This window comes from Onychomys torridus, chromosome 4, assembly GCF_903995425.1.
Source record: "Onychomys torridus chromosome 4, mOncTor1.1, whole genome shotgun sequence".
Lineage (NCBI taxonomy): Eukaryota > Metazoa > Chordata > Mammalia > Rodentia > Cricetidae > Onychomys > Onychomys torridus.
The window spans coordinates 99,773,419-99,796,919 of record NC_050446.1 but is presented as its reverse complement, the minus strand read 5'-3'; the positions used below and the strand labels follow the sequence as shown (position 1 = coordinate 99,796,919).

The 23,501-nt window shown below is 43.5% G+C and overlaps 1 protein-coding gene across 3 annotated transcripts in view; it reads left to right on the top strand.

Moving 5' to 3' along the window:
- Fbn1 (fibrillin 1) overlaps window positions 1-23,501 on the top strand; it is a 208,433-nt gene that overhangs the window by 8,888 nt on the left and 176,044 nt on the right. For all 3 annotated transcript variants that reach the window (XM_036183938.1, XM_036183937.1, XM_036183939.1), the window contains exons 3-4: window positions 19,434-19,516; window positions 21,142-21,240. In XM_036183938.1, coding sequence (XP_036039831.1) covers window positions 19,434-19,516; window positions 21,142-21,240 — 182 coding nt within the window. The remainder of the gene's footprint in view (window positions 1-19,433; window positions 19,517-21,141; window positions 21,241-23,501) is intronic.

The following is a 23,501-nucleotide window of genomic DNA, read 5'->3' as shown; positions in this document are numbered from 1 at the left end:
ATTTAGACAGGGACTCTTGTCTCTGTACCTCACAGTGTCTGTTGGTCAGGGTGAGTGATGGCAGGGTGCTTCCATGTAAGTGCAGGCCTGCCACTCTGTTTACCTTAGTGTGACTTAGCTAAATAGAGACAAATAAGTTTGGCTCTGGTGAGGGTTTCTCAGGTTTTAATTCTCTCTCACATGGTCTCCTGACTGGGACTGCCCCTTAAGATGAAGCCTTTAAGTGTGTTTTCGACAGTGGGGAAACTGAGCCCCTGATTCAGTTGGTAGGCCTTGTTCAAGGTTGGTCTGTTGGGGCTGTCTCTTGGTGGTGGTGTGTTGGAACCCCATATCTCTAGTGTAGTATGACTCAAATGGCTTCAGGCTGGCTGGCTGGGTTTGGATGGGCTCATGTATAGTGTTGGCTGAGTTCCTCAGCTCACTTCCTGTGGTCTCTGACTGTCCTCCATCAGTGGCCTTTCTGCATGATCCCCCAGAAACAAAGCTAGGCTCTTTATGCAGAGGTTCTGGATCTCCCTTCCATGAGTATGAAAATGGAAGCCACTAGATTCCGCTCAAACTTAGCCTGCAATGGTATGCCCTGGAATTCCATGGGAGTTGCAGGCTGCCTTTGTTAGAATTTTATTGCTGTGAAGAGACACCATGACAACAGCAGCTCTTATAAAGGAAAACATTTCATTGGGGCTGGCTCACAATTTCACAGGTTTAATCCATTATCATTGTGGTGGGAAGCATGGTGGTGTGCAGGCGGACGTGTACTGGAGAAGGAGCTGAGAGTTCTACATCTGGATCTGCAGACAGCATAAGGAGACTGCCACACTGGGCATAGCTTGAACGTATATGAGACCTCAAAGCCCACCTCTGCAGTGACACACTTTCTCCAACAAGGCTGCACCTACTCCAACAAAGCAACACCTCTTAATAGTGCCATTCCCTATTTTTGGATATGGATCCAAAATCCATAATGGGCCAAGCATTCAAGCACATGAGTCTATGGGGGCTACTCCTGTTCAAACCGTCACACAGGCTTTGCCCAGCTTCAAGGGCATGGACAACAGGTGCCGTCTTTGCATGTGAGGAGCAGTGTGCTCTGCAGTGTAAGGAGGCACTCTTGTGACCACTATTGGAGAAGCGTGAGCAGGGGGATAATGCAATATTTTAGGTTTAATTCCAGCTTGATCTAGTCTGCCTGGCCTTGTTCTCCATAGATGGTGAGGATGTGGACTTGTCATTGTATGTTGCTGCGTGATGTCCGAATAAGAATGCTCCATGAATAGCATGGCAGCACAGTTGAATTGGATCAGCGTTTAAGAGCAGTACTCTCTCCTCATGCACAGCTCCCCACTGAAATCACATGTGGCCATCAGAAATAAGATTACAGTCAATGACCAACCGGGGCATTTATTTACATATGAGCACTGAAAACACAGACTCTCCCCCTTCCCTTTAGAGTTGTGAAATTCAGTGAAAACTCTGATGTGCAACCACTCTGGTTTACTAGCTTAAGTATTCAGCATCTTTGTACTTGCTTCTACAGGGATTTTACTTTCAATTTCTTTTTTTTTTTTTTTTTAGCCATGTTTTTCTACATTTGTTGGATAAACGTCCCATTTTGTTTTTGTTTATTTTTGATGTTGCAACCAGGAGGTGTAAAAAATAACTAACTGTATGTAGGTCTGCAGTTGCCAGTGGAGCTGAGACTGTCAAGGAGCTGAACTGCCCCATGCTTGTCTAAAAGGAGTCATCACGTTGTCACAGAAGAAAACCAGATCAGACTTGGGTTGTGCCAACTCTACCCCATAGCAAATCTGGCTTTAAGTTTCCTGTGACTTTGCAACTTTCTCAACTAAGTGGTATTTTTGGTTGAAGTTATCACTGAGTCTGTTTACTCAGCCCCCTCAGAGCAGAAGGGAGAAAGGAACATTCCCCATCTCCACCATGTTCAGCCAGAAATGTATTCCAGACAGAGCAGGCAGGGTGGGAGAACTGCCCCATTAGACAAGTGGTTTGGGTCAGTGTTCTGAAGGGCTGTGAATTCCTAGACCATCAGTCATAGTTACATTCAAATATACACATCGAATTCCAAATATAGTATCGCCGTTTATGACACTGGTGTCGGGAGACAGGATTTATGTCAGCCCTATGGATACACTTGGTCTGTTGTTAAGTTTTATGACAATCTCTATATTACTACAGCACCCATTCCCAAGGACGATTTTCTTTTTTGTTTTTTTCCAAGCCTCTTCCTCATCACTATCTTTGTTCCTCTATTCCTTCCACTTTCATCCTTTTCCTTTTTTAAAAGACACATTGTCACTATGTGGTCCAGGCTGCCTTTGAACTCATGACCCTCCTGCATTGGCTTTGCCAGGCTGAGTGTGGTGACAAGCCTGTAATCCTAGGCAGAGGCCAAAAACAACAGTTAATGAAGGTGGCCGCACAAAACCAGCCCAGTGCTGGGATTGCAGGTACTGCCACCCAGCCTGGCTCTGCCTTAGCTTTTACATCATCATCCACATTGTCTTCATCTCCTCTTTCTCTTATTTTAAAGGTAACTCTATAACTGCAGCTACAAATAAAATAGAGCAGAGAGAAATATTAGAGTTTGAAAATTAGGAAAAATAAATGCATCTTAACAGATAGCCAGGCCAGGCGTTGGTGGCGCATGCCTTTAATCCCAGCACTTGGGAGGCAGAGGCAGGCAGATCTCTGTGAGTTTGAGGCCAGCCTGGGCTACAGAGTGAGTTCCAGGAAAGGTGCAAAGCTACACAGAGAAACCCTGTCTCAAAAAACCAAAAAAAAAAAAAAAAAAAAAACCAAAAAAACCAAAAACCAAAACCAAAACCAAAACAAAACAACCCCCCCAAACAAACAAACAAACAAAAACCAGGGAAGCCTATTTATTTGGGAGACTTGGAATCTTCCAGAAGAAAAATACAAATAAGGTTTTGTTATAGGAGGGAAAGCTAAGGGAGGCTAGAGGAGAAGGTTCTGGAGTGAGAGCCTCTCAGCCAAGGGCTGGGGCTGGTCAGAACAGAGGTCAAGGTTCCAGGGACAGCTTTCTCACTCCTCGAAGTGACCTGTGGCCTTCAGCCTTTTTAGGGCTTCTGAAGGAGAGTCAGTCCAAGACAGAAAAGATTCTATGCAAATACCCAGAGGAATGCAGTGGGAAGCCAGGCTAACCCATGCCTTATTATGCACCTGTGAATGTGGCACTGTTTAAACAGTCCTGTGGGCAATGGCTGATGTTCACAGCTAGCTGTGTCCTCTCAGTGCTGATTTATAAGATTGCATGGCCAGACCTCAACAGGATTATGTCTTTGTGAATACCTTTAAAAAGATTTCTTTACTTTTTAATCATCAGTATGCGTATGTGGCTGTGTACTTGTGAGTGCAGGTACTTAAGGAGTTCAGAAGAAGGCATGAATCTGTGAGTCACACAACGTGGGTGCTGGGAGACGAACTTGGATCTCTGTAATAGGTGCTCTGAATTTCTGTGCTCACTCTCCAGCCCCTTTGGGAATACCTTCAAAGTCTTTCTTGGTGGCATTTGTGAGAAGCATGTTTACAAATGAGTTAGAAAGAGATGAATTTTAGGAGATTTTAGATGCTAGCCAAGACCCAGAGAAGGGCCATTCAAAAGCACCAGTGGTGCAGATTTTCTTCTTTATTTCATGGCTGTAGAAACCACAGAGGGACAGATCTGGTTTAAGTAGAAGCATGATGTTGGGTAGTGCATTGTGTCTTTCTGTGTTCATATTCCGGAGAGTTGACTGGTGTCTTCAAGTCTTCTGATATTCTAGGTATGAGATAACCTCTGTCATAATAAGCACGGCACTTCCCTTCTTTTCTTTCCTTCCCTCCCTGTCTCTCTCCCTCCCCACCCCCCACACCTCTCTCTCTTCTATCTTTCTGGAAACATGGTCTCACTATGTAGACCAGGCTGGCGTTGAACTTGCTGTATAGACCATGCTAGCCTAGAATTTGCTGTATAGACCAGGCTGGCTTTGAACTTGCTGTATAGACCATGCTAGCCTAGAATTTGCTGTATAGACCAGGCTGGCTTTGAACTTGCTGTATAGACCAGGCTAGCCTAGAACTTGCTATATAGACCAGGCTAGCCTAGAACTTGCTGTATAGACCATGTTGGCTTTGAACTTGCCAGCTATCCCCTTGCCTCTGCCTCCCAAGTGATAAGATTGTAAGTGTGTGACACGATACCCAAGTATGCTTGAATTCTTTCTTTCTTTCTCCCTTCCTTCCTTCCTTCCTTCCTTCCTTCCTTCCTTCCTTCCTTCCTTCCTTCCTTCCTTCTTCCCTCCCTCCCTCCCGTCCCTCCCTTCCTCCCTCCCTCTCTCTCTTTCTTTCTTTGGCAGTGTGATCAGTATCTCACTAGGTGACCCTTGGTGGGAGAGCACTCTGCAGTAGATTTTAGATATTTACTTTTACCTGCCCATCAATGAAAGGCTCCATTTAGTAGTCTCGGGAGGAAGAAGGGTTTCTAAAAGAGCCTAGTTTAATAAAGGCATCAGGGAGAGAGTTAGACAGAAGGAAAGCAGGAGTCACCTCTGGGGGTCAAAGGAGTGATTCGCCTCTCTGTGTCCCCACCCCACCCTCATACTTCTAATTGACAGGTGAGGGATCTGGAGATCTGGCATGGGCTAGGACAATTCTCGATTGCAGTTAAGCACAATCTTTTCCTTTATAACTTGCATATTCAGTTATCCAGTTACTGATTTATGCAGTTAGACTCTATGAGATAAATACGCCAACATGAAAATATTGTTTTGAATTCTTGCATTTTCTTCTGTAGCCCCCCCCATAAGTCTCGAGAACACCTGCTTAATTTTAATGACAATTTTATTGAGCATTAGCTGTGTTTGAGTTGGACTGAATCCTTAGCTTTCAGAATGAACACCCTTCTCAAGCCATTGGTAGTACTCTTCTTTCCAACAATTCTGGACAGACCTACCTACAGAATATCTTTCTCTACGCATATGGGTAAAGTCAGAGATGATGTGGACAAGGGCCGGGCAAGGGGAGAATTAACATACACCCTTCAAGTCCACGAGTAGTTTTTCATCTCCCATGGACTGCTGCTGTTTCACACCCGAGAGTTTAGGCCTCTGACCTCGAGTTTGCAAATTGTATATCCCATTACCACCCTGTGAGCGCTCTACTCCCCAGGGCCACACAGTGGACGTTTTAGCTGGAACCCGAGAAAGTGTCTGAACATTTCCTTCAGAGTTGGCTAGGAGTGATTTGGCAGTTCAGTCATAAAACCCCAGAACTGGTGGCTAGGGGATATGCTATAATTACCTCACACTGTTTCCTGTTTGAGCCTGGTTGTGGGTAATGGGGTAGAGTGGTATTGCTTGTGGGACTATATTTTAAAAGATAGAGGAGTCATTTTCAATGAACACTAATCACCATTGGCCATGCTTTCAGGGAGGCTTGGGAATGTGGGGATAGACATACTTGGGTCAGATCCTGGCTCCACCACCTACTGGGAAGAAACCTCAGAGAAGTGGGGTGACCTCTGTAAGCCTCATTTATTACCTTGTAAACAAAATTATAGCACACGCCTTTTTGTGTTGTCCAACATTTAATGACATGGTGCAGGACACATTCCTAGTACAGTGCCTGGTGTGTCTCCATGTGGCAATGAGGGTGGATAGAATGCTATTATAGGTAACCAAATGACTATCAACATTTATTTAAAAAAAAATCATAAAAGCAAATATGAGTATTTTCTGTGCTTCATCAACTTCCAGGAGAAAAATAAACCTAAAATAAAATAAGTATTTCCTTTAAAACTTTGAATTTTTTTCCCTACTCTTATATATGTAAATCATTGTATCCTTCTGTAAGCAATCTAGACATGGCTGAACATTTGAAAGCAAGACTCTAGGTGTGTTTGAGCTCAGGCTGACTTACCATTTGTTTTTTCTTGAAAATAAATGATTACACCTTCTCACTCACTGACGTGTGAGGAAACATTGGAGATTCCTTGCTGAGTGATGCCATCCTCTACATTTTATGTTCCCTATGACTGTAAACTATGACAACTTCCAGGTATAGAAAAGCCCAAATCATCCCCTCTAGGCCTAACACAGACCAATGTCTTTCCCTTCAAATGCATTTCTTAATGAATGGGTTCATCATTGAGAAAGATAGAGGGTGTATGTGAGAATGGAACAGGGCTAGTGCACTTAAGGACTTGCACAGGTCTGCTCAAGCTGTTTGTTCTTGGGTTCCCCATCTGGTCAGCATCATCCTCACAATAGCTAGTTCTCATCAATCGTTGGAGATGGTTGGCTTGGACTCTTGTTCTTTCCAGTCTGGGTCTTGGTCCCTCTCAGGACTACTGAGGCATACAGCAGATACAAATGGTTTGTCAAGGAAATGAAGGAAGAAAACAAGCAAGGAGCTGATGGTCTGTCAAAGACTGTGGCAGTCAGGATGGACCAGATGATACTACAAAGTCACCGTTTAACTTTTCAATGTGAAGACTGTCAGGTTTGCACAAACCTGGGGAGGAAAAGGCAGTGACATCTTAGCTTCCTATTTCTATTCCCAATAATAGTCAGACTTGGGACTGGGGAGATGGTGCCACAGGTGACAGTACTTGTTTTCTCATCATGAGGACCCGAGTTCAGATCCCCAGAACCCACACAGGAAGCTGAGTATGGGTACATACATCTGATGGAGAATTGCTGGTGCTTGTTGATGACCAGCCCAGCTGAGGTTTAGTGGGTTACCCTGTTTCAAAGGAGTCAGTGGAGAGCAATAGAGAAGGACACTCAATATCCCCCTCAAGCTTCTGCATGTAAGGGCATGGGAACCTGTGTTTATATGCATCCACATGCATATGGCACACAGGTATACTGCACTTACACAACTTACATGCACACACACACACACACACACACACACACACACACACACATGAACTCATATAGTTAATCTTGTTTCATCTACTTCTCCTGCTGCCATGAATTATTTTGAAGTAAACCCCTGAAACGTTCTTTTGTGTGTCTGAGTGTTGGTGTGGGTATCTATGTTTATGTAGAGGCCAGAGAACAACCTTGGGTGCCATTCATTAGATGACATCCACCCCTTTTATTTTATTGGATTGAGGTCTCTCATTGTCATCAAAATTTGCAAAGTAGCCTAGACTGGCTAGCCAGCAAGCTCCAGAGACCTTCCTATGTGCTGTTCCCCAGTTCTGGGATTATGAACACACACTACTGTGCCTGGCCTCTCCCCACGTCCCCATGCAAACATTTTATAGACAGTGCTCTTTCCATGCCCACCACATTTCTTATATTTGTTAATATTTCAACCTCTAAAAGGTGGGCCTTCCTCAAGAAACATAAATACAACACCAATATCACATTTAACATTAGTTTTTAAATATTATAGTAGGTGAGTTTTAAAATCTCCTTAATTAAGTTATACATTTTATTTTAATAGTTCATTGAAATTGGTATCTAAATAAAGTCCATATTTTGTAATTGGTTTATGCATCTTTTATGTATTTTTTTAAAGATTTATTTATTTATTATGTATACAGTGTTATGTCTGCGTGTAATGCCTGCAGGCCAGAAGAGGGCACCAGATCTCATTACAGATAGTTGTGAGCCACCATGTGGTTGCTGGGAATTGCACTCAGGACCTCTGAAAGAGCAGTCAGTGCTCGTAACCTCTGAGCTTTCTCTCCAGCACCCTTTATGTATTTTTTAAAATGTAGATGGGCTCTCTCATTTTCTCCTGATAATCTACTTCTAGAAGAAAGTGGCAGCAGCGGGGCTGCTTACAGTGCCTGTCTGCCAACCTGTGTTGGTCATCCGAAAAGAAGGGTGTGTCTAGGGGTAAAGCCGCTACACACTGAGAACCTTCTTCAGTGCAACTGGCATCTTTCCACTGTAAGACTTTCTCAGTGCAGAAAGGTGACTTCCGTTCCAGCCCAGACTCCTTGCATGACTGTAGGGTGGTAGTGTCTAGATTGTGGGCCATGCTTGGAGTGTACTGCTGTGGCGCCTTTCCTAACCTGGGCACTGAATTTCTCTGATGTGGGCTGATTGTGTGTGCTGTGAACTCTGCAAGCTTTTCGTTAAGAAGACTTGATAAATGGGTTGTGCTCTTTTTCTAGGAAGCACTTTTGTAATGGCAGTCTTTCTCTCCCTGACTTTAGCCATCGATGACCATCTTCTAGAACCACTGATTTGTTCGGGAAATGGAATGGCAATGTTCTTATTCTGCCATTCCCTGTTTGTTTATTAATGCTGTAAAGCTTGTAAAGTAGTTTTGAATGTACACTCAAGGTTCATAGCCAGCCAAGGTTCTGATCCATGACCCCAAGGGATATAGAAGAATCACGAAACATGGAATAGTAGTGGTTGGCTATTGCAAGGTTGAAGATTGTGGGAAGTTTCTAAAGGGTGAACCTGGCACTTGAGGGGCAAATGAAAGATAACTCTGAGGAGGTCTGTTCCATAGCCCAAATCCTTTGGTTCCCTGATCTACTATAACTGTCAAAATGGAAACAAGGTTTTATTTTATTTTAAAATTAGTTAATTTTGAGAAAGGGTCTTGCCATGTAGTTCTGGGTGACCTTAGTCATCTGTGTATACCTATGTAGCCTAGGCTATACTCAAACTCATGGTAATCCTCCTGTCTTAGTCTCTTGACTGTTGTGATTACAGATGTGCAGCACCACTCTGGTTTATTTTATTTTAAGATAAGGGGTTTCACACAAGGACGCGATAAAGAGTTGGCAACTGTTTTTCACTACAGTTGGAAAGAAGAGGTTTTTAACTTAAATTTCACTCAGTGTCCAGAAGGAAATGTTTATACCCTCATTTCAGCATTTCTGTCTCAGGAGTTGAGATGGTTTGAATAAAAATGGCCCCCATAGGGATTGGCACTATTAGGAGGTGTGGCCTTTTTGGAGTAGGTTTGGCCTTGTTGGAGGAAGTGTGTCACTAGGGGTGGGCTTTGAAGTCTCAAATACTCAAGCCAGGCCCAGAGATTCACTGTTTTCTTGCTGCCCGCCAATCCGAATGTAGAATTCCCAGCTACCTCTCCAGGACCATGTCTGCCTGTGTGCCGCCATGCTTCCTGCCATGATGATAATGGCCAGAATTTCTGAACTCTGAGCCAGCCCCAGTTAAATGCTGTCCTTTCTAAGAGTTGTCATTGGTCATGGTGTCTCCTCAAAGCAATAGAAACCCTAACTAATTAATGCCTGAGTACAGCTTTTGTGATTTGAATGAGATACCACAGCTCTGTTTTTTTTTTCCCCACAGTGGGTACGACTACAAAGATTTGGAAACTCCAGAGGCATGTTAGTCAGTGGACATTGCATTGTTGAAGCTTTGGATTTAGTTTTCATTCACATGAATTGTAGTTTGAAATATAAATACTGTCCCATGTGTCTTGGTCCTGGCACCTGTGGAGGCCAATGCTGCTATCACCTGGGTGAGAGAAAGCTTTCATGTTGGATTTTAGGGGAGATATGTGATGCTGGAAGTGGGTAGGGACTCTAATTTCTCATGAAATGGGTCATCACGACTTCATGAGGCCCACTGTGTTCCTAAGCAAGGTTAGATAGCTGCTAGGTCACTGGGCAGCGTGCCTGCCTCTACTTTTCCAAAGACAAGTCAAACTCAGTGCTCAAGTGGGTGTCAGTGTGCATTTTGGAACCAGCTGAAACAGATTTTGAATCATTATATTGCCTCCTACCTACCCAGACACTTGTGCATGTTCCTCAAACCCTTACCATTTGAGAGTTGGCTAACATAATCATGGGAACTGGCTCTGTACTCACCCTGCAGGAACTATGTTAGTAACAGAAACATGGATCTATTCTTTTCACATCAACCCCACTACAACACACATTGTATAATCAGTCTAAAAAGAAGTGGTTTTTGTTTGTTTTGTTTTGCAGACCTAATAAAAGAAAACCAGAGCACAAAACTGTTGCACAGATCAGTGAACAGCAAGATACATCTTCTTTGGGCTGTTAGAGAAACATCTTTCTGTTCTTTGCTCCAAAGCTCTTCAGCACGAATCTGGCAATGTTTTATTCATATATTCTTTTGCGTTATACTTGGTGATTTAAGTCTCCATAGAGTAGTCTTTAAAACAAGTTATGTCCTTAGTCTAGTTTTTCCATTTCCTCATCTGCAAATGAGCAGGGCAGTGTGTTTTTCTGATAGGGTTTGGGGAAGAACTCGTTTGGTAAGTTATAGTGTTCACCCAAATTTGCTAATTACTGTTTGTATTTTGTAGCATGACAAGACAGGAGCTGGATAAATTGCTAATTTAATCAATCCCCTTCAAATGTACACTACTTTTATTGCTTTTCCATATGCACATATGTAAATGATTACAACTTTACTTTTAATTGCAAAGGTGAAAAAAAGAGCTGTCAAGTTTTAGACCATGACAGTATCAACTGCTAGTTTCAATGAAATAATTGTGCTAACTGGAAGCCCCTGGAGACTCAGGTGGTCAGGCTCTGCCATACAGAAAAAAAAAAGCCCCAAGATCAGGCCCTAGAATCCCACCAATCCCTGAGCTCTCCCCAAGAACAGGCCCCAGATTCCCACTAATCCCAGGCCACCCTGGAAAGCTCTGCCTCTAAGAAACCCTATAGAAGTTTGCATCCTGCTCAGTTCTTTGCTGATTCTCTCCTGAGCAGTGGCAGCTACTCTCTTGTATCTTTCCCAATAAATCTTAAGTGAGGTTTGTTGTGGGGTGTGACTTTGTGGTATTCCTTGACTCCCAGTTGACAGGATACCTTCTCCTTCAGAGCTGTGACACCCATACTAACTCTGAGCCTCTGCCTAACCTCCTTGACTTTTTAGAAACTTAATGTGTGGATCTGTCAACATTTAACACCCCTCCACACCCTCCATCCCCATGCCTCAGGTTATAAGGACAAACCAAAGTCCCATTCCATCATAACTCACCTTGGGGAACCAAAAAAAGTATTGGGCTTATTTACAGATCATGGGTGAGGGGCTACTGACAGCAGCATGGTGACCTCAAGGCCGCTATACTGGAAAGTCGTCACCCAGCATGGATGATGGCTTCTCTACAGCAGCGCACATGGAACCCTTTCTCCTGGTCTGCTCCAGCCTCTGTTCTCTGGGACCATGCGTTTACATGGCCAAGTTCCTTCAGGTTCCCTGCTATGGAATGTTTCCCACAAGACATTGTAAGCTGTGGTTATGTTCCCAAGGCAGTCCACCATGGTCCGTTTAGCTGATAAAGTAGCTGAGAGCCTGCTGTTTGTCTAGTCTGGGGACCAAACCACCACCTAGTCACACTGTTTCTCTTGGGAAGGCGGTTTTAACCTTCAGATACCAATAGAGAGAAATAAACTTTCAGAGCCCCAATCTGCTCAGCAGCCAGGAGCTGCCAACATTCAGAACTAAAGCTCAGAGTCACCTTGCACTCCTATAATCCCTGCTTTCTCTAAGCTGGACCCATCAGCTGCTTTCCCTGGGGTGTCAAGAACCCTCTGAAAAGATCATATCCCCAGGCAGAACTCTTGGTGTGAGATTTTCCACAAAGTGTGAGAATCCTGGTTTGCCTTAATTCCCTAGTTCAAGTACGGGAGATACCAAGGAGGTGGGAAAAGGGGATTTCATATGCTACTTCAGATTGCCCATCCCTTCAAGGCTCCCATTATCCCTCTTTGTTTATCTGATGTTTTCAGTCATTTCTACAATTTCATCTACCATTTGGAGAAGTGTAATGTAGCTTTGGCTTCAGGAATGAAAACAAATATCAATGAGTTTGTAATGGCCAACCTTGAGCTCAGTGGGTAAAGTCCAGGGTCGCAGGACTCTGAAATGTAGCCCCTTGAGTTTTCATGATGCTACTGGTCGACTCTTCTCAGAGGTTTGAGAAATACAACTTTGAGACTGCCTGTTTTTCTGTTTTTTAGGCAAGCTTTCCTTACTCCTCAAGGGCTAACTAGTTCCTGCTTTGGGGCTAAAATTCCTCTGTCTATGAACTTGGTGTGAGCTCCTTTCATGTATTCAGAGGCAGATCCTCACTCCAGAGTATAGGCCCCAGCGCATAGCAAATTAATTGTTTTCTGCTTGGACTTTGGGGGAGACTCAGGTGGCCCAGGCATCTGAGCAGAGTCCTGTGTTCTTAGGACTATTTATTCCAGAGGACCAGAAGCAGAAAGTGCTCGGCGCCTCAGAGGAATCAGGACCTGCCGCACCTAGAGATTTTCTTTAAACATCTGGACCACTGTTTTTCACAGCCCAGCTTCATGTTTCCTGTTATAATAAACCTCAGAGACGCTTTGAGCTTTAAATTCTTCCTTTCTTTCCCCCAAGAAAAACACGTTCATGTGGATGTTCCAATCACCGAAAGAGCTTCTAAAAGGATTAAATTAGTGTCAGTTGAGAGTGGCCGCCCAGGTTTGGAGAAGCTGTTTCTGTGTGTCCACCTTTCAGGGCTGTATGGGCCAGGAGTGAGGGCACGGTGTGTGTCCCCTGTGAATAGCATCCTGCCTCTTGGGGCACATTCATTGCAATCAATGAACAAGTACTGATTGATGCATAGTCACTTAAATCCATTTTCAATTCTTTCCCTTGCCTTTTGCCTAATTATCCTGCTCTCATCACAGGGTACCTACCATATTGCATCTTACATTTAGTCAGTACGGCTTTTTAAGCCACAGAGAATTTTTAAGCTTTGTCCTGTTAGTAATGACTGTGGCACCACTGAGGATGGCCACATGTTTCATAAAATGCCCCTTAATTGGAATTCTTTCATGAGTTTGGTCATGTTAGCGTGGATGTGTTTTGAGGGATGAGACCACAGAGCTGGTTCCATGCTTGTCACATCACACTCTTGACCAGCTTTGTGATTTGGGGCAAAGTGGCGAGTTGATCATGTATCTGATATTTACATGGTGATGAACTTGCTGGCTGCACAAGAAGATGAGCTGTGTGATCTTGGATTCAGTGAGTTGACGGTGGTAACGAAACATTGCATTCTAGATGTCCTGAAAATGGACACTAAGGAGAGAAGAAAAGGGTAAGGTCAAAGAGGGAAGGGGGCCGAAAGAAGGGAAGAAGGAGAAAAAGACACAAGGCCACAGTTTGGGGAGAGAAGGCACTGGCGACACTAGTTGACTGGCGCCAGAGAAAACAAGCAGGGGACAAAGGATTAAAAACCAGAGCACTAACTAGTCTTTCTGTTTGTTTTTAGGTTGTTGTAGAATAGTATTTTTGATGATTTTTGTTAAGAAAAGGTTCTTGAAGTAAATTAGAAAGGTTGGTTGGCTTGTACCTTCCAAGTAGGGAGTCACGGTTGTCTGTGTCCTGGGTAGTGTCGGCTCAGACAAGCCAGAAGTGCGTCTCTGATCCCGAGTGTCTGGCTGAGGCCTGAGACAGTCATGGAAGCTGCCTCCATTACTCACACTGTTGTGACTGGCAGATGGGCTGGAACACTTACATGTGGTATTCACATCATTGCAGACTTGACCTCTGCTTTCAGCCCAGAGGATCAGGATAAAGGTGTTAAAACAACAAAGGGAGGTGGTTGGGATGGGAGAAGCATGCTGGGCTGTGTGCTTTATGACATGTAGTTGACTATAGATGGAACCACTTCTGGTGTTTTTATTGCTCCACAATCTAGGACAGTTTGGAGAGTGAAAGGCTCTAACTCTGGAGCTGTATTAAGACATGATCTTGGTACATGTCACATGGGTCCTGGGCACCCTTGTTACATGACAGTACAGATTCTTGACTCTCCTTTGTGTTTGTACTCAGTGGTCAAAGTGTGTTTCTTTAGAGGTCGAAATAGCATGTAACTTGTGGCACAGAGTCCGCCTCCTTTGCCCTTACCTTAAGCAAGTATCTAATTGCTGCAGAGGCTGGGAAACTCTTACATGAAATAAAAGCCCTCTGACTTTGTTTTTATTACACCCACCCTATTTGGAAAAGGCTTTGCACTTAGGAGAGGAAGCAGAAAGGCTATCTTGCTGTTAGACAGGCCAAGCTTGCAGAAGTGGGGTCTGGCTAGAGGAATGTGGACATCTGCAGACATCTTGCACAGAGGCCAATTCCTGCAATGATGTGGTCAGACGTGGTAGAGCCCAGCTGTTTGCTCTACTGAGAGAGGCTTTAGTTAGCCCACACAGCCTCCAAGTGCTGTGTCTGAACTGGCTCCAACAGCAAGCCTGTTGAGGTTCACCATCCCCCAGGGTAATGGAGTTGGGTAAGAGAAGTTACAGATGAAGACCTTACTATTTTTTTTTTAAAGTATCCCAATGATGAAGTAGTATATATACACATTCCCTTCTTATTCCATGGGCTGTAAGAATACAGGTAAAAACCAATTAACCCCTTATCTCTAGTCTATCAGTAGACATGTTGTGACTTTTATTATCATCGAGTAGAATATCATCTTCCTTTCTGAATACATATGTGCCCTAATTTGTTGGTTAAGAGAACAGACTCAAGTGCAGACTTCCTGAGTTCAGATTCACCCATGATGCATTTCTAAGATACAGGATGTTGGTAGTTGGTAGGAGGTTTAACCCTCCTGAGGTCCTAATTTCCTCCGAGTAGAAGATAATAACAACAGTACTCACCTCAAAGAGTTGCTATGAAATGAAACATAAGAAAGGAATCCTAGCATTTAGTGAAAAGTTCTGTTCCCTCTGAATTTTAATTCTTCTTAATTTGTCAAAGGCTAATCTGCACAGAGCAGTTAGCTATGACGTTCAGGGAGTAGTGGGTCAGTAGACAGGATGATGAAAAGAAAGAGAAAGTCATGTGCATGCTATACTCACATTTACACAAGAGTGACTTCATTAAAAATGTGTCTTCCTTATAAATGCTGTTTGTACTGAAATCTTAGAGTAATAACCTTTATAAGGAAGACAGCCCAGCATGTCTCCTTTTACATGTCTTACTGCCTTCCAACTAAAACAAGACATTCATTAGTTTCTAGATTAGAGCTTTTTTTTTTTTTTTTTTTTTTTTTTTTTTGTCTGTGTGCAGTAGAACAAACTCTACCCAGCATGTTTAAGAAATTTCTCTTAGTTCACTATTCTCCAGACTGACGTCACAGGGAAGAAATTGTATATCTATAACACTTTCTGTGGAGCCAAAGGAGAGCCAGATTAAAAACTGTCATCGGATGATGATGTTGGTTGAAACAACTGAAAATGTAAAAGTATGCTATTTATTATAAAATATAAAATTAGTAGCTGGGCAGTAGTGGAGCATGCCTTTAATCCTAATATTCAGGAGGCAGAGGTAGAAGGATCAATGAGTTTGAGGTCAGCCAGTCTGGTCTACAAAGTGAGTTCCAAGATAACTAGGGCTACACAGAGAAACCTGTCTTGAAAACAACAGCAACAACAACAACAAACAAACAAGCAAAACACAAAAAAGAAAGTAAAAATAAAATTATCGAACAAAAAGTCATGATGTGAATCACAGTACAAAATTCTGTAGATTTTAGAGGAACTATAGTAAAATGGTGTGATGCTCTGTTGAAAGGGCTTAGAGAAGGAAGCAGGATTTTTTTACCCCCTTCTAAAAAACATAATGTTCTGCTGAGAGGTGACTGCATTTACAGTTTAAAAGTAATGATGCTGTAGTTTAAAGATGAGGATCAGATTATTAGCCGAATATTTAAGGTTTGAAGCATGAGCAGTGGTGTAAGGGCAGTAAGTAAGTGAGAAGCAAATGGTCTCCCCACTGCCTCCCCAGTGGTCTTTTCTGTTTTCAGTTCTCGTACATGTCTTTGTGGAGGCATCTACTACGCCTGTGCCATTATGTCTGGACTCAGTAGCCATTGATTTCTTACAATGGAATATGACAGCTTAGCTCATGGAGAGATGCATACTTTATCCCCTCTGCTTCCTTTCTTCTGGTGGGGTGGTTTGGTTTTTTTATTGTTGTTGTGGTGGGGGGGGGTGGGGTGTGGTGTGGTGGGGTAGAGGATCTCACTGTGTAGTCTTAGCTGGCCTGGTACTTACTATGTTGACCAGGTTTGACTCAAGAACAACTTTGTCAGTTGTTTTTTAAATACTGTGTAGTATTCTTAGCACCTGTGGTTCTTGGCTCAGTTGTCTTACTGATTTCCAAACCTTTCTTTCCAATTTGTTCCTGAATTCATGCCAACTGTGCCCTTATTTATTTATTAAACAAATTTAATGTGTGAGTGTATTTGCAGTGTATCTGTCTGGTGCATGTGTGTAAAGGCCAGAGGAGGATGTCGAGTGCCCTGCTCGATCACAGTCCCCTTCAGTCTGTTGAGACGGTGTCTCTCACTGAATGTAGAACTAGACTGCAGCCTGGCGAGCCCCCTTGATCTCCTGGCTGTGCCTGCATCAGTGCCTGGCCAGGCTCACAGGCTCGTGTGTGGTTCTACCCAGCTTTTTATGTAGATTTGAACTCAGTTTCTCATCCTGGCACACCGAGAGCTCTTACCCACTGAGCCCTCTCCCCAGCTCTGTGCTGGGACTTTTACACTGTGAAGACTTAGAACACTAACTCCCTGCTTTGTAACTGTGGTAAATTCCGTAGTCTTCCCTGATTTGGGTGATAGGATGATTCTAAATATAGAAAAACAATGATGTTCACAGTACTAACATTTTTTGATAACTTGGGGGGAAAAACCTTTTGACTATCTTGTTTCGGAGGACCAAAGTGATGGACCCTGGGACCTCTGCCATTAGCTCCTTCACCGTGTTGTACATGATGTCACTCTGCAAATGGACTCATTTACATCAGACAGTCCTGGGTTTTACTTGAAGAAACATAGTACCTTTAACCCCTGGACACCCTGCAAAGGCTCAGGGGGCTTGTGAAGCCATCCCAGGATTTGGTTTGGGGGCTGGATGGGATCCAACAGAGCTGTTGTAAGGGCCAGGTGATGGGGAAGGGTTGAGGCAATTGAATTTGGCTGGACTGTCATTTTAAGCTGATAGACTTTAGAATGTTCGAGTCCCCTCCTCCCCACATCCCTGTATCCTGTTTTCCTATACATTTCCTTCCAGGCTTTTACTTGCCCGGAATGTTCTGCATGCTTAGGTTTGGGTTGCAACTTTGTCACATGAGGGACTAAATGAAACTTTGTCACATGAAGGACTGAATGACAAGATTCATGCAGTTAAATTTTGTTTTCCTGAAGCTTTAATTGTATGAGTGGTGAGAGAGTGCATGCCTCGCCTCCCTCTGCTCTTAAGGGGTCACGTACATAGAAAGCCACGTCCTAGGGTCTGTACCCCCAAAGCCATTGGTGGAATGAATTCCCACAGCATATGTATGTGTACTATGTGCATGCTTGACTCCTGTGGAAGCCAGAGGAGCCTGTCTGACCCCCTGGGATAGTTGTGAGCTGCCATGTGGGTGCTGGGAGCCAAACGCAGGTCCTCTTTCCAGAGCAGCAAGTGCACAGCCACTGAGCCTTCTCTCCTGTCTCACAGATACGTTTCTAGTACACTTTGGTCTCTTTCTGAGGAAGCTGAGTAGGTGAGATGACCCCATTTGGATGGTAATGGTGCTTTGTGCTTTTATTCTCCTTCTTACCTGCAGGACCTGGATGTCCATTGTTTTATGGACATGCTTGCATGCATGCCCGCATGCACACACATGCATATACACTGTAGGCAAGGCAAATGTCGTATGATCACAATGTGTGCTGAAATAAATGAAGACCAGAAAGGCCATGAAATCATGCCTCTGGAGTCTAGACACCCATACTTCATGTTGCTGGGTATGAAGTTCAAGTATCTGTTCTGTCAGCTCAGTGCTCCCCTCTGACCCTGACATCAGGTAGTCTGGAGTGCATGTGGTATGCTGTAGATTGTTCCAGAATTTCTAGAATTATAGAAGAGGTAAAGGACAAGCACAGACTCTACCTGAGTCCCCTGCCCTGCAAGAGGTAGAGAAGGGGGTAGAGTTCACACAGGAGGGCTTTGCATCCAGATTTTGGATGTATCCCAGCTGAGAAATATGGTTTCGCCATGCAGTTGTGTTGAAGAGTTATCCTTGAGGGACTGTGGTATTTATACTAGAAAGCCTCGGAATGTCTTCGTTTTGTGAAATTGACTGTAAAACATGTGATCCTTTAAAAAACAATACTCTTTAACCTCTGAGAATTTCATATTATGTGTTTTTATTACACCCACCCCCTACTACCTCCCCCCAGCTCCCCCCAGACCCCCCCATGTCTCTGCTCCAACTCATTTATTTCCTCTTCTTCCTTTTTAGTTAATAACCTACTGAGTCCAATTACTGCTGCCCATGTGGGCATGCATGAGGGGCTGTGACTTCCTCCCTCAGCAGCCATCAACTTCCAAAAGTCCCTCCACTGGGGGTGGGAGGTCCCATGACCCCTTCCCCAACTGTTCTGCAGTTTTGACTGGCTTGAGTGGATAACCAGAGCTGCTGTGAGTCCACGAGTGCCTCAGCCATGCCAGGTCCCGAGGGCAGCAGCTCACTGCTCTCCTCCGGCCTTCTGGCTCTTATATTCTTTATGTCCCCTCTCTCATCATGTCCCCGAGCCTTGGGTCAGGGGTTGGTATGGTGGACCTATTCAGGGCTGAGCACTCAACCCATGAACTTCATAGTTGGCTATTGCCAGCAACTGGCATCGATGCTTAGCCTCGGAGGATGCACTCAGTGGAGGGCCAGCTTCTTCTCAGTCTGTGTTCCATCTTGCCTTTCTGATACAGGGGTAGCCACACCTTCACCCGGTTGCCCTCAGGAACTGTTAAAGACCTACCCCCTGGATTCCAAATGGAGGCTTTCCTCCAAGACATGTGACAAGCTGTCTGTAAACAGTGAACTCAGAGTGATACTGCTTTTATTTTCCAGTGATTTCTGGTATTGGCTGTTTCTAAGTCTTTGCTAAAGAAATATTTATATATTTTGGCCCCTTTTTTTCTGACTGATGGTAGAGTTAGAATTCCTGTAATTTTTGTGAAAGGAAGAATGTGGTAACATTTTAGAGGTAAGCTGGGCCAGAGGGGGGAAAGATGTAGTTTCTGAGAGTAGACATTTACAACTTTGCATGTAACAGATTTTAATATGATCCTTGATGTCCAGCTTTGTAGGAAGTTGGTTTAAATTGGATCTGTTTACATAGCTCCATGGGCTTTCACATCTGTGCACTGAGGTGGCAGGCCCTCTCTCTGGCATCTCTGGGTTTTCGTGGCCTGCTGTACTGTGTGTATGCTGGTATTAAGGGTTTCCTACCATATCATTACGTTAAAATGTTCCAAATGCCCTAAACTACTCAACTTGATTGGGCCGCCAAATTTTACTGCGCTCTGTTTGCTGGGATTCACTCTGCTTAATAACTTGGGTGTTCCTTCTCTCTTGCTTGGTTATATCTTATTTTTCAAAGTATGGAATTCTGTGTTTTTGTTTCAGACCCAATGTCTGTGGATCACGTTATAATGCGTACTGTTGTCCTGGATGGAAAACCTTACCTGGTGGAAATCAGTGTATTGTTCGTAAGTAAACAGATAACCTGTCATTCGCATGTTAGTGTGGCATTAGTTGCATGGTGATACTTGCTGCTGAATACTATTGATGTGTTTCTAGCCCAGCCGCCTGCAGCTAAGAGTTTCCTACATATTCTGAATCCCCTTTGAGAAACACAATAGCTTTCCAAAACATTGCCCTCTTTAATCAGTGATTTCCTTTCGAACATTTCTAAATCTACAGAATGGAGCCGTGGGGACGCTTTGATTAAAGTTGTGTGCTGTTTGCACATGCTGCTCCTGGCTGCATAGATTAGTGTAATCATGCTAATGGGATTTTGAACAAAAGCTCCTCATTGCTGACTTCCTCACTGTAATTCCTCCCTGTTTGGCTGTAATATGCCCAGGCCTTCCCAAACCATGTCTATTAAATTTGAGGGCAAAAGCAGGTCTAGCTCTTAGCAAAGAGACTTATTTTAATGATCCGAAGTTGAGTCCCAGCTAGCTGTGACATTACGCACCATAATCCCAGAACTCCAGAGGCTGAGACAGGAGGATTGAGAACTTGAGGTCAGCCTGGGCTACTTAATGAGACCATGTCTTTTAAAACAAAGGCAGGCATGGTGGTATACACTTTAATCCTAGCACTTGGGAGGCAAAGAAGTTTGGAACTCTGTAAATTTGAAGTTAGCTTGATCTATATAGCAAGTTCCAGGCCAGTCAGAGCTATACATAGATACCTTGTTTAAACACACACACACACACACACACACACACACACACACACACACACACTAAAATAAATAAACAAACATTTACTAAGGGGGATGACAGACTTTGGACAGTTGAATCCTTTCCCCTAGTCCTTTGGAATTCCCTGTAGAAAGTTTTCATTAGGCATCAAAATAAACATTGCTGTGATTCTGTGATAGTCCATCTAATAATAGCTTGCTATATCTACGAAATCTCTTTCCATGTTTCAATGCATATTCTACCCCGTATATTATTTTAGCCTTTTATGTCACATTTGCATCTTACAAGACATTTGAGTTTGGACAAAGGTGTATACTGTGCCAGTAAGTCTAAGAAGTAGTGACAGAGCCTTAGTCTGCTGATAACTTGAAGTCATCTGCCATTTAATTGGCTCTTCGGACACTAGCAGAGCATTTGGCTCTGGGTGACGTTGATGATGTGGATGTTTCCCTGACTGTGGAATCAGCACTAAGTGGTGGATTCCGGATTCTCCCCTCAAGGCTGTCAGTATAATTCAGAACAGAGTAACAATGAAACGTGTACTATAAAATCATCTGCCAAGAACACTGTTGTAAGGTTTCCATTATTAAATTATAAATTAATATAAGAGCAGAGTTCTTGTGAGAATATAAATATGTTTAGCTACAAGGTTTTTATTTGTTTTGTTTTCTCTTCATTACCCTGTCCAGGGATTTTGAGCTATTGGGTCCTATTGAATGAGCAGAAAGGCAGAGAACTACCAATATCCATAAGGGAGTTACTGATTTCAAACCAGGGTTTCTTTACTCCATTCGATTGGTTTTATAAATGAATACCCAAGGGCCAGTGGTCCAGGCCCCTCATCTGAGCACTGAGCTCCTGTGCCTAGCTGTGTGCTGAGGAACTTCTGATTTCATTTGCAGCCATTTGCCGGCATTCCTGTGGGGATGGATTCTGCTCGAGGCCAAATATGTGCACTTGCCCGTCCGGTCAGATATCGCCTTCCTGTGGCTCCAGATCCAGTGAGTCTAACATGTCATTAGAGACGATATTATTTTATGTGGTTATGCCCTATTTTCTCCTAAATTTGCTTTTAGGTTTTTTTCTTTCCCTGCAATACATTTTTCGCCCCCGCTAGAACATCTGCCTTCTCTACTTTGCCCAGAATTCTTGGAAAGACGCTCCTGGATCTAGCCTCCTGCTTCCCTCCTCCACTCTGTACAGGAAAATTGCCTATGGGGTATAAGATGAGCATAAAGATGATGGCCTTCTATGTCAGTACAACCTTGTTCATCTCTGAATCTCTAATGGAAACACTGGGAAAGTTGGTCACTGAAATGATCATATAATGAACAATTTTGACTCCATAAAACTAGCCTTTTTTTTGTGCTACTGAAATATGAAACTGATCTGATGAAAAACTTATTTGGAACTCAAGAGACTTGCCTTTCCATGAGGAAAACATGAGAGACAGTGACATACAGACATGACATAAGACATGGCATTTATTCTGTCTGGCCACATAAACATACTCAGTTTACGCTGGAGAGCCATTGCGTTCTGGTTTTATTGTTTCTTTTATTTTAAGTGTGGTATCCAAAGTATTGGAATGGGGGAATGTGGGGGCTGGGAGGCGAGTCCTTATTAGTTGTTTAAAAAGTTAAAGTTCATGTCTGTGTAAACAGCCCTCAATATCCCAGCTACTGCCAAGGCAAAACAAACGTGTATTTCTATTTCATTCCAGTTTCTGGGGAGAAAATGCACCCCCTTACTGCTAGTCCACATTTGAGGACATTTTCAGGAATACTGGGGTGGAGTGAGTGTGTTCTCTTTCATCTGGTCCAAGTAGAGACTACAGTGTGTCAAGATTCCCTCTTTGCTTAGAGACCTCATAAGTTAGGGCTTTTGTTAGCCCATTAGCTGGCTCAGATGGGTTGTCTGGCACAGTAGACCATCTTGGTGCCCCACGCACCTCCCTTGGCACTCACAGGGGAGCACATGAAATTGGCCTGAAAGCTTGGTCAACATTTTTTTGTCCAGGCATGGTCCAGAGCAGAGGAAGCAGAAAGGACTTTGGGGTCAGTGGACACAGAATCAAGTTTCAATCAGTGACAGATTGCTGGAGAGGGTGTTGGACCAGTGCTCTGGCTTTTGTGCTCTCAATCTGAATAGCTCTGAGATTTGTTATGTACTGTCTCCTATAATTCCTAACCAGGACTTAGCCTCAGTCCACAGTGGTGCTTCCTGGAATCACTCCCAAGCAAACTACCTTGCTTGCTTCTGCTGGAACTCAATTAAAGATGGATTAATACAAAATGAAGCTGTTTGGAGATCAGGATAGCAATTTCCTCATGGGCTGGGTGTCTCACTCCACACACTGAACACGGCATATTCTTATTTGATCGTAGCTTGATTTTGTGTGTACAAGGAGAGTTTACCCATCAAGCGCACCTGAGCTGGAGGAACAGAAAAAGACAGTGAAGTCAACTGGGAGTTTCAGGCACATACAGGACATCCCTACATCTACCAGAAAGTCCTCAGACTGCTACCCAGTGTTGGAAAGAGCATGATTATCAAGATAGAAATAAAACCCTTCCCTTAGACTGGCCTCTTATCTGATAGCACTTTAAGGGAGGAAAAATTACAACTGAGTATTCAGATAGAAAGTTAATTCAATGATAATGTGAGTGCTCTTGTCTTCTCTGTGAGTAAAAATCATGAGACATGGACAGGGTTTTAACAAGACCAGCCGTGGTATCTGTGTGGTCCCGGTATGCTTCAAACTAGCCTTGAAGTTGGAAGGGGTATAGCAATAAGACCCTAGGCCAGATTTAAGCTAAAGATTTGAGTTTGAGCCCCGTGGATGGTCCTTTCTGGAAACTTCGGATCTGTCTGTGGTGCCTGGGTACTGGGCAAAGCCTAGGAGCTGTGTGTAGATATAGAAGAGGCTATCATTTCATCAAGATCTTTGAGGTATATGGAGTCTTAAAAGGATTGTATTGGACTCTGAGAATTAACAACATTGTCTTAAGAGCTTGAAAAAAATTAAAGATGGCAATGTTTAAAAAAATTAAGTGTAGCTGAGGTTGGTCAAAATTCCTTTCTGGCCTTTTGAAACCATGTTTAGTGGAATAGGTGGGCTGTGTTACAGAAGATGTGGTCAGCTTGTGATACTCATCAGCGTATACAGATCACATGATGACTCTCCTGCTAACGGGATACCATCAATCAGCAAGATGCTTTCATACGGCTACCTGCTCTGCTAACAGGGGTCAGTTTTCAG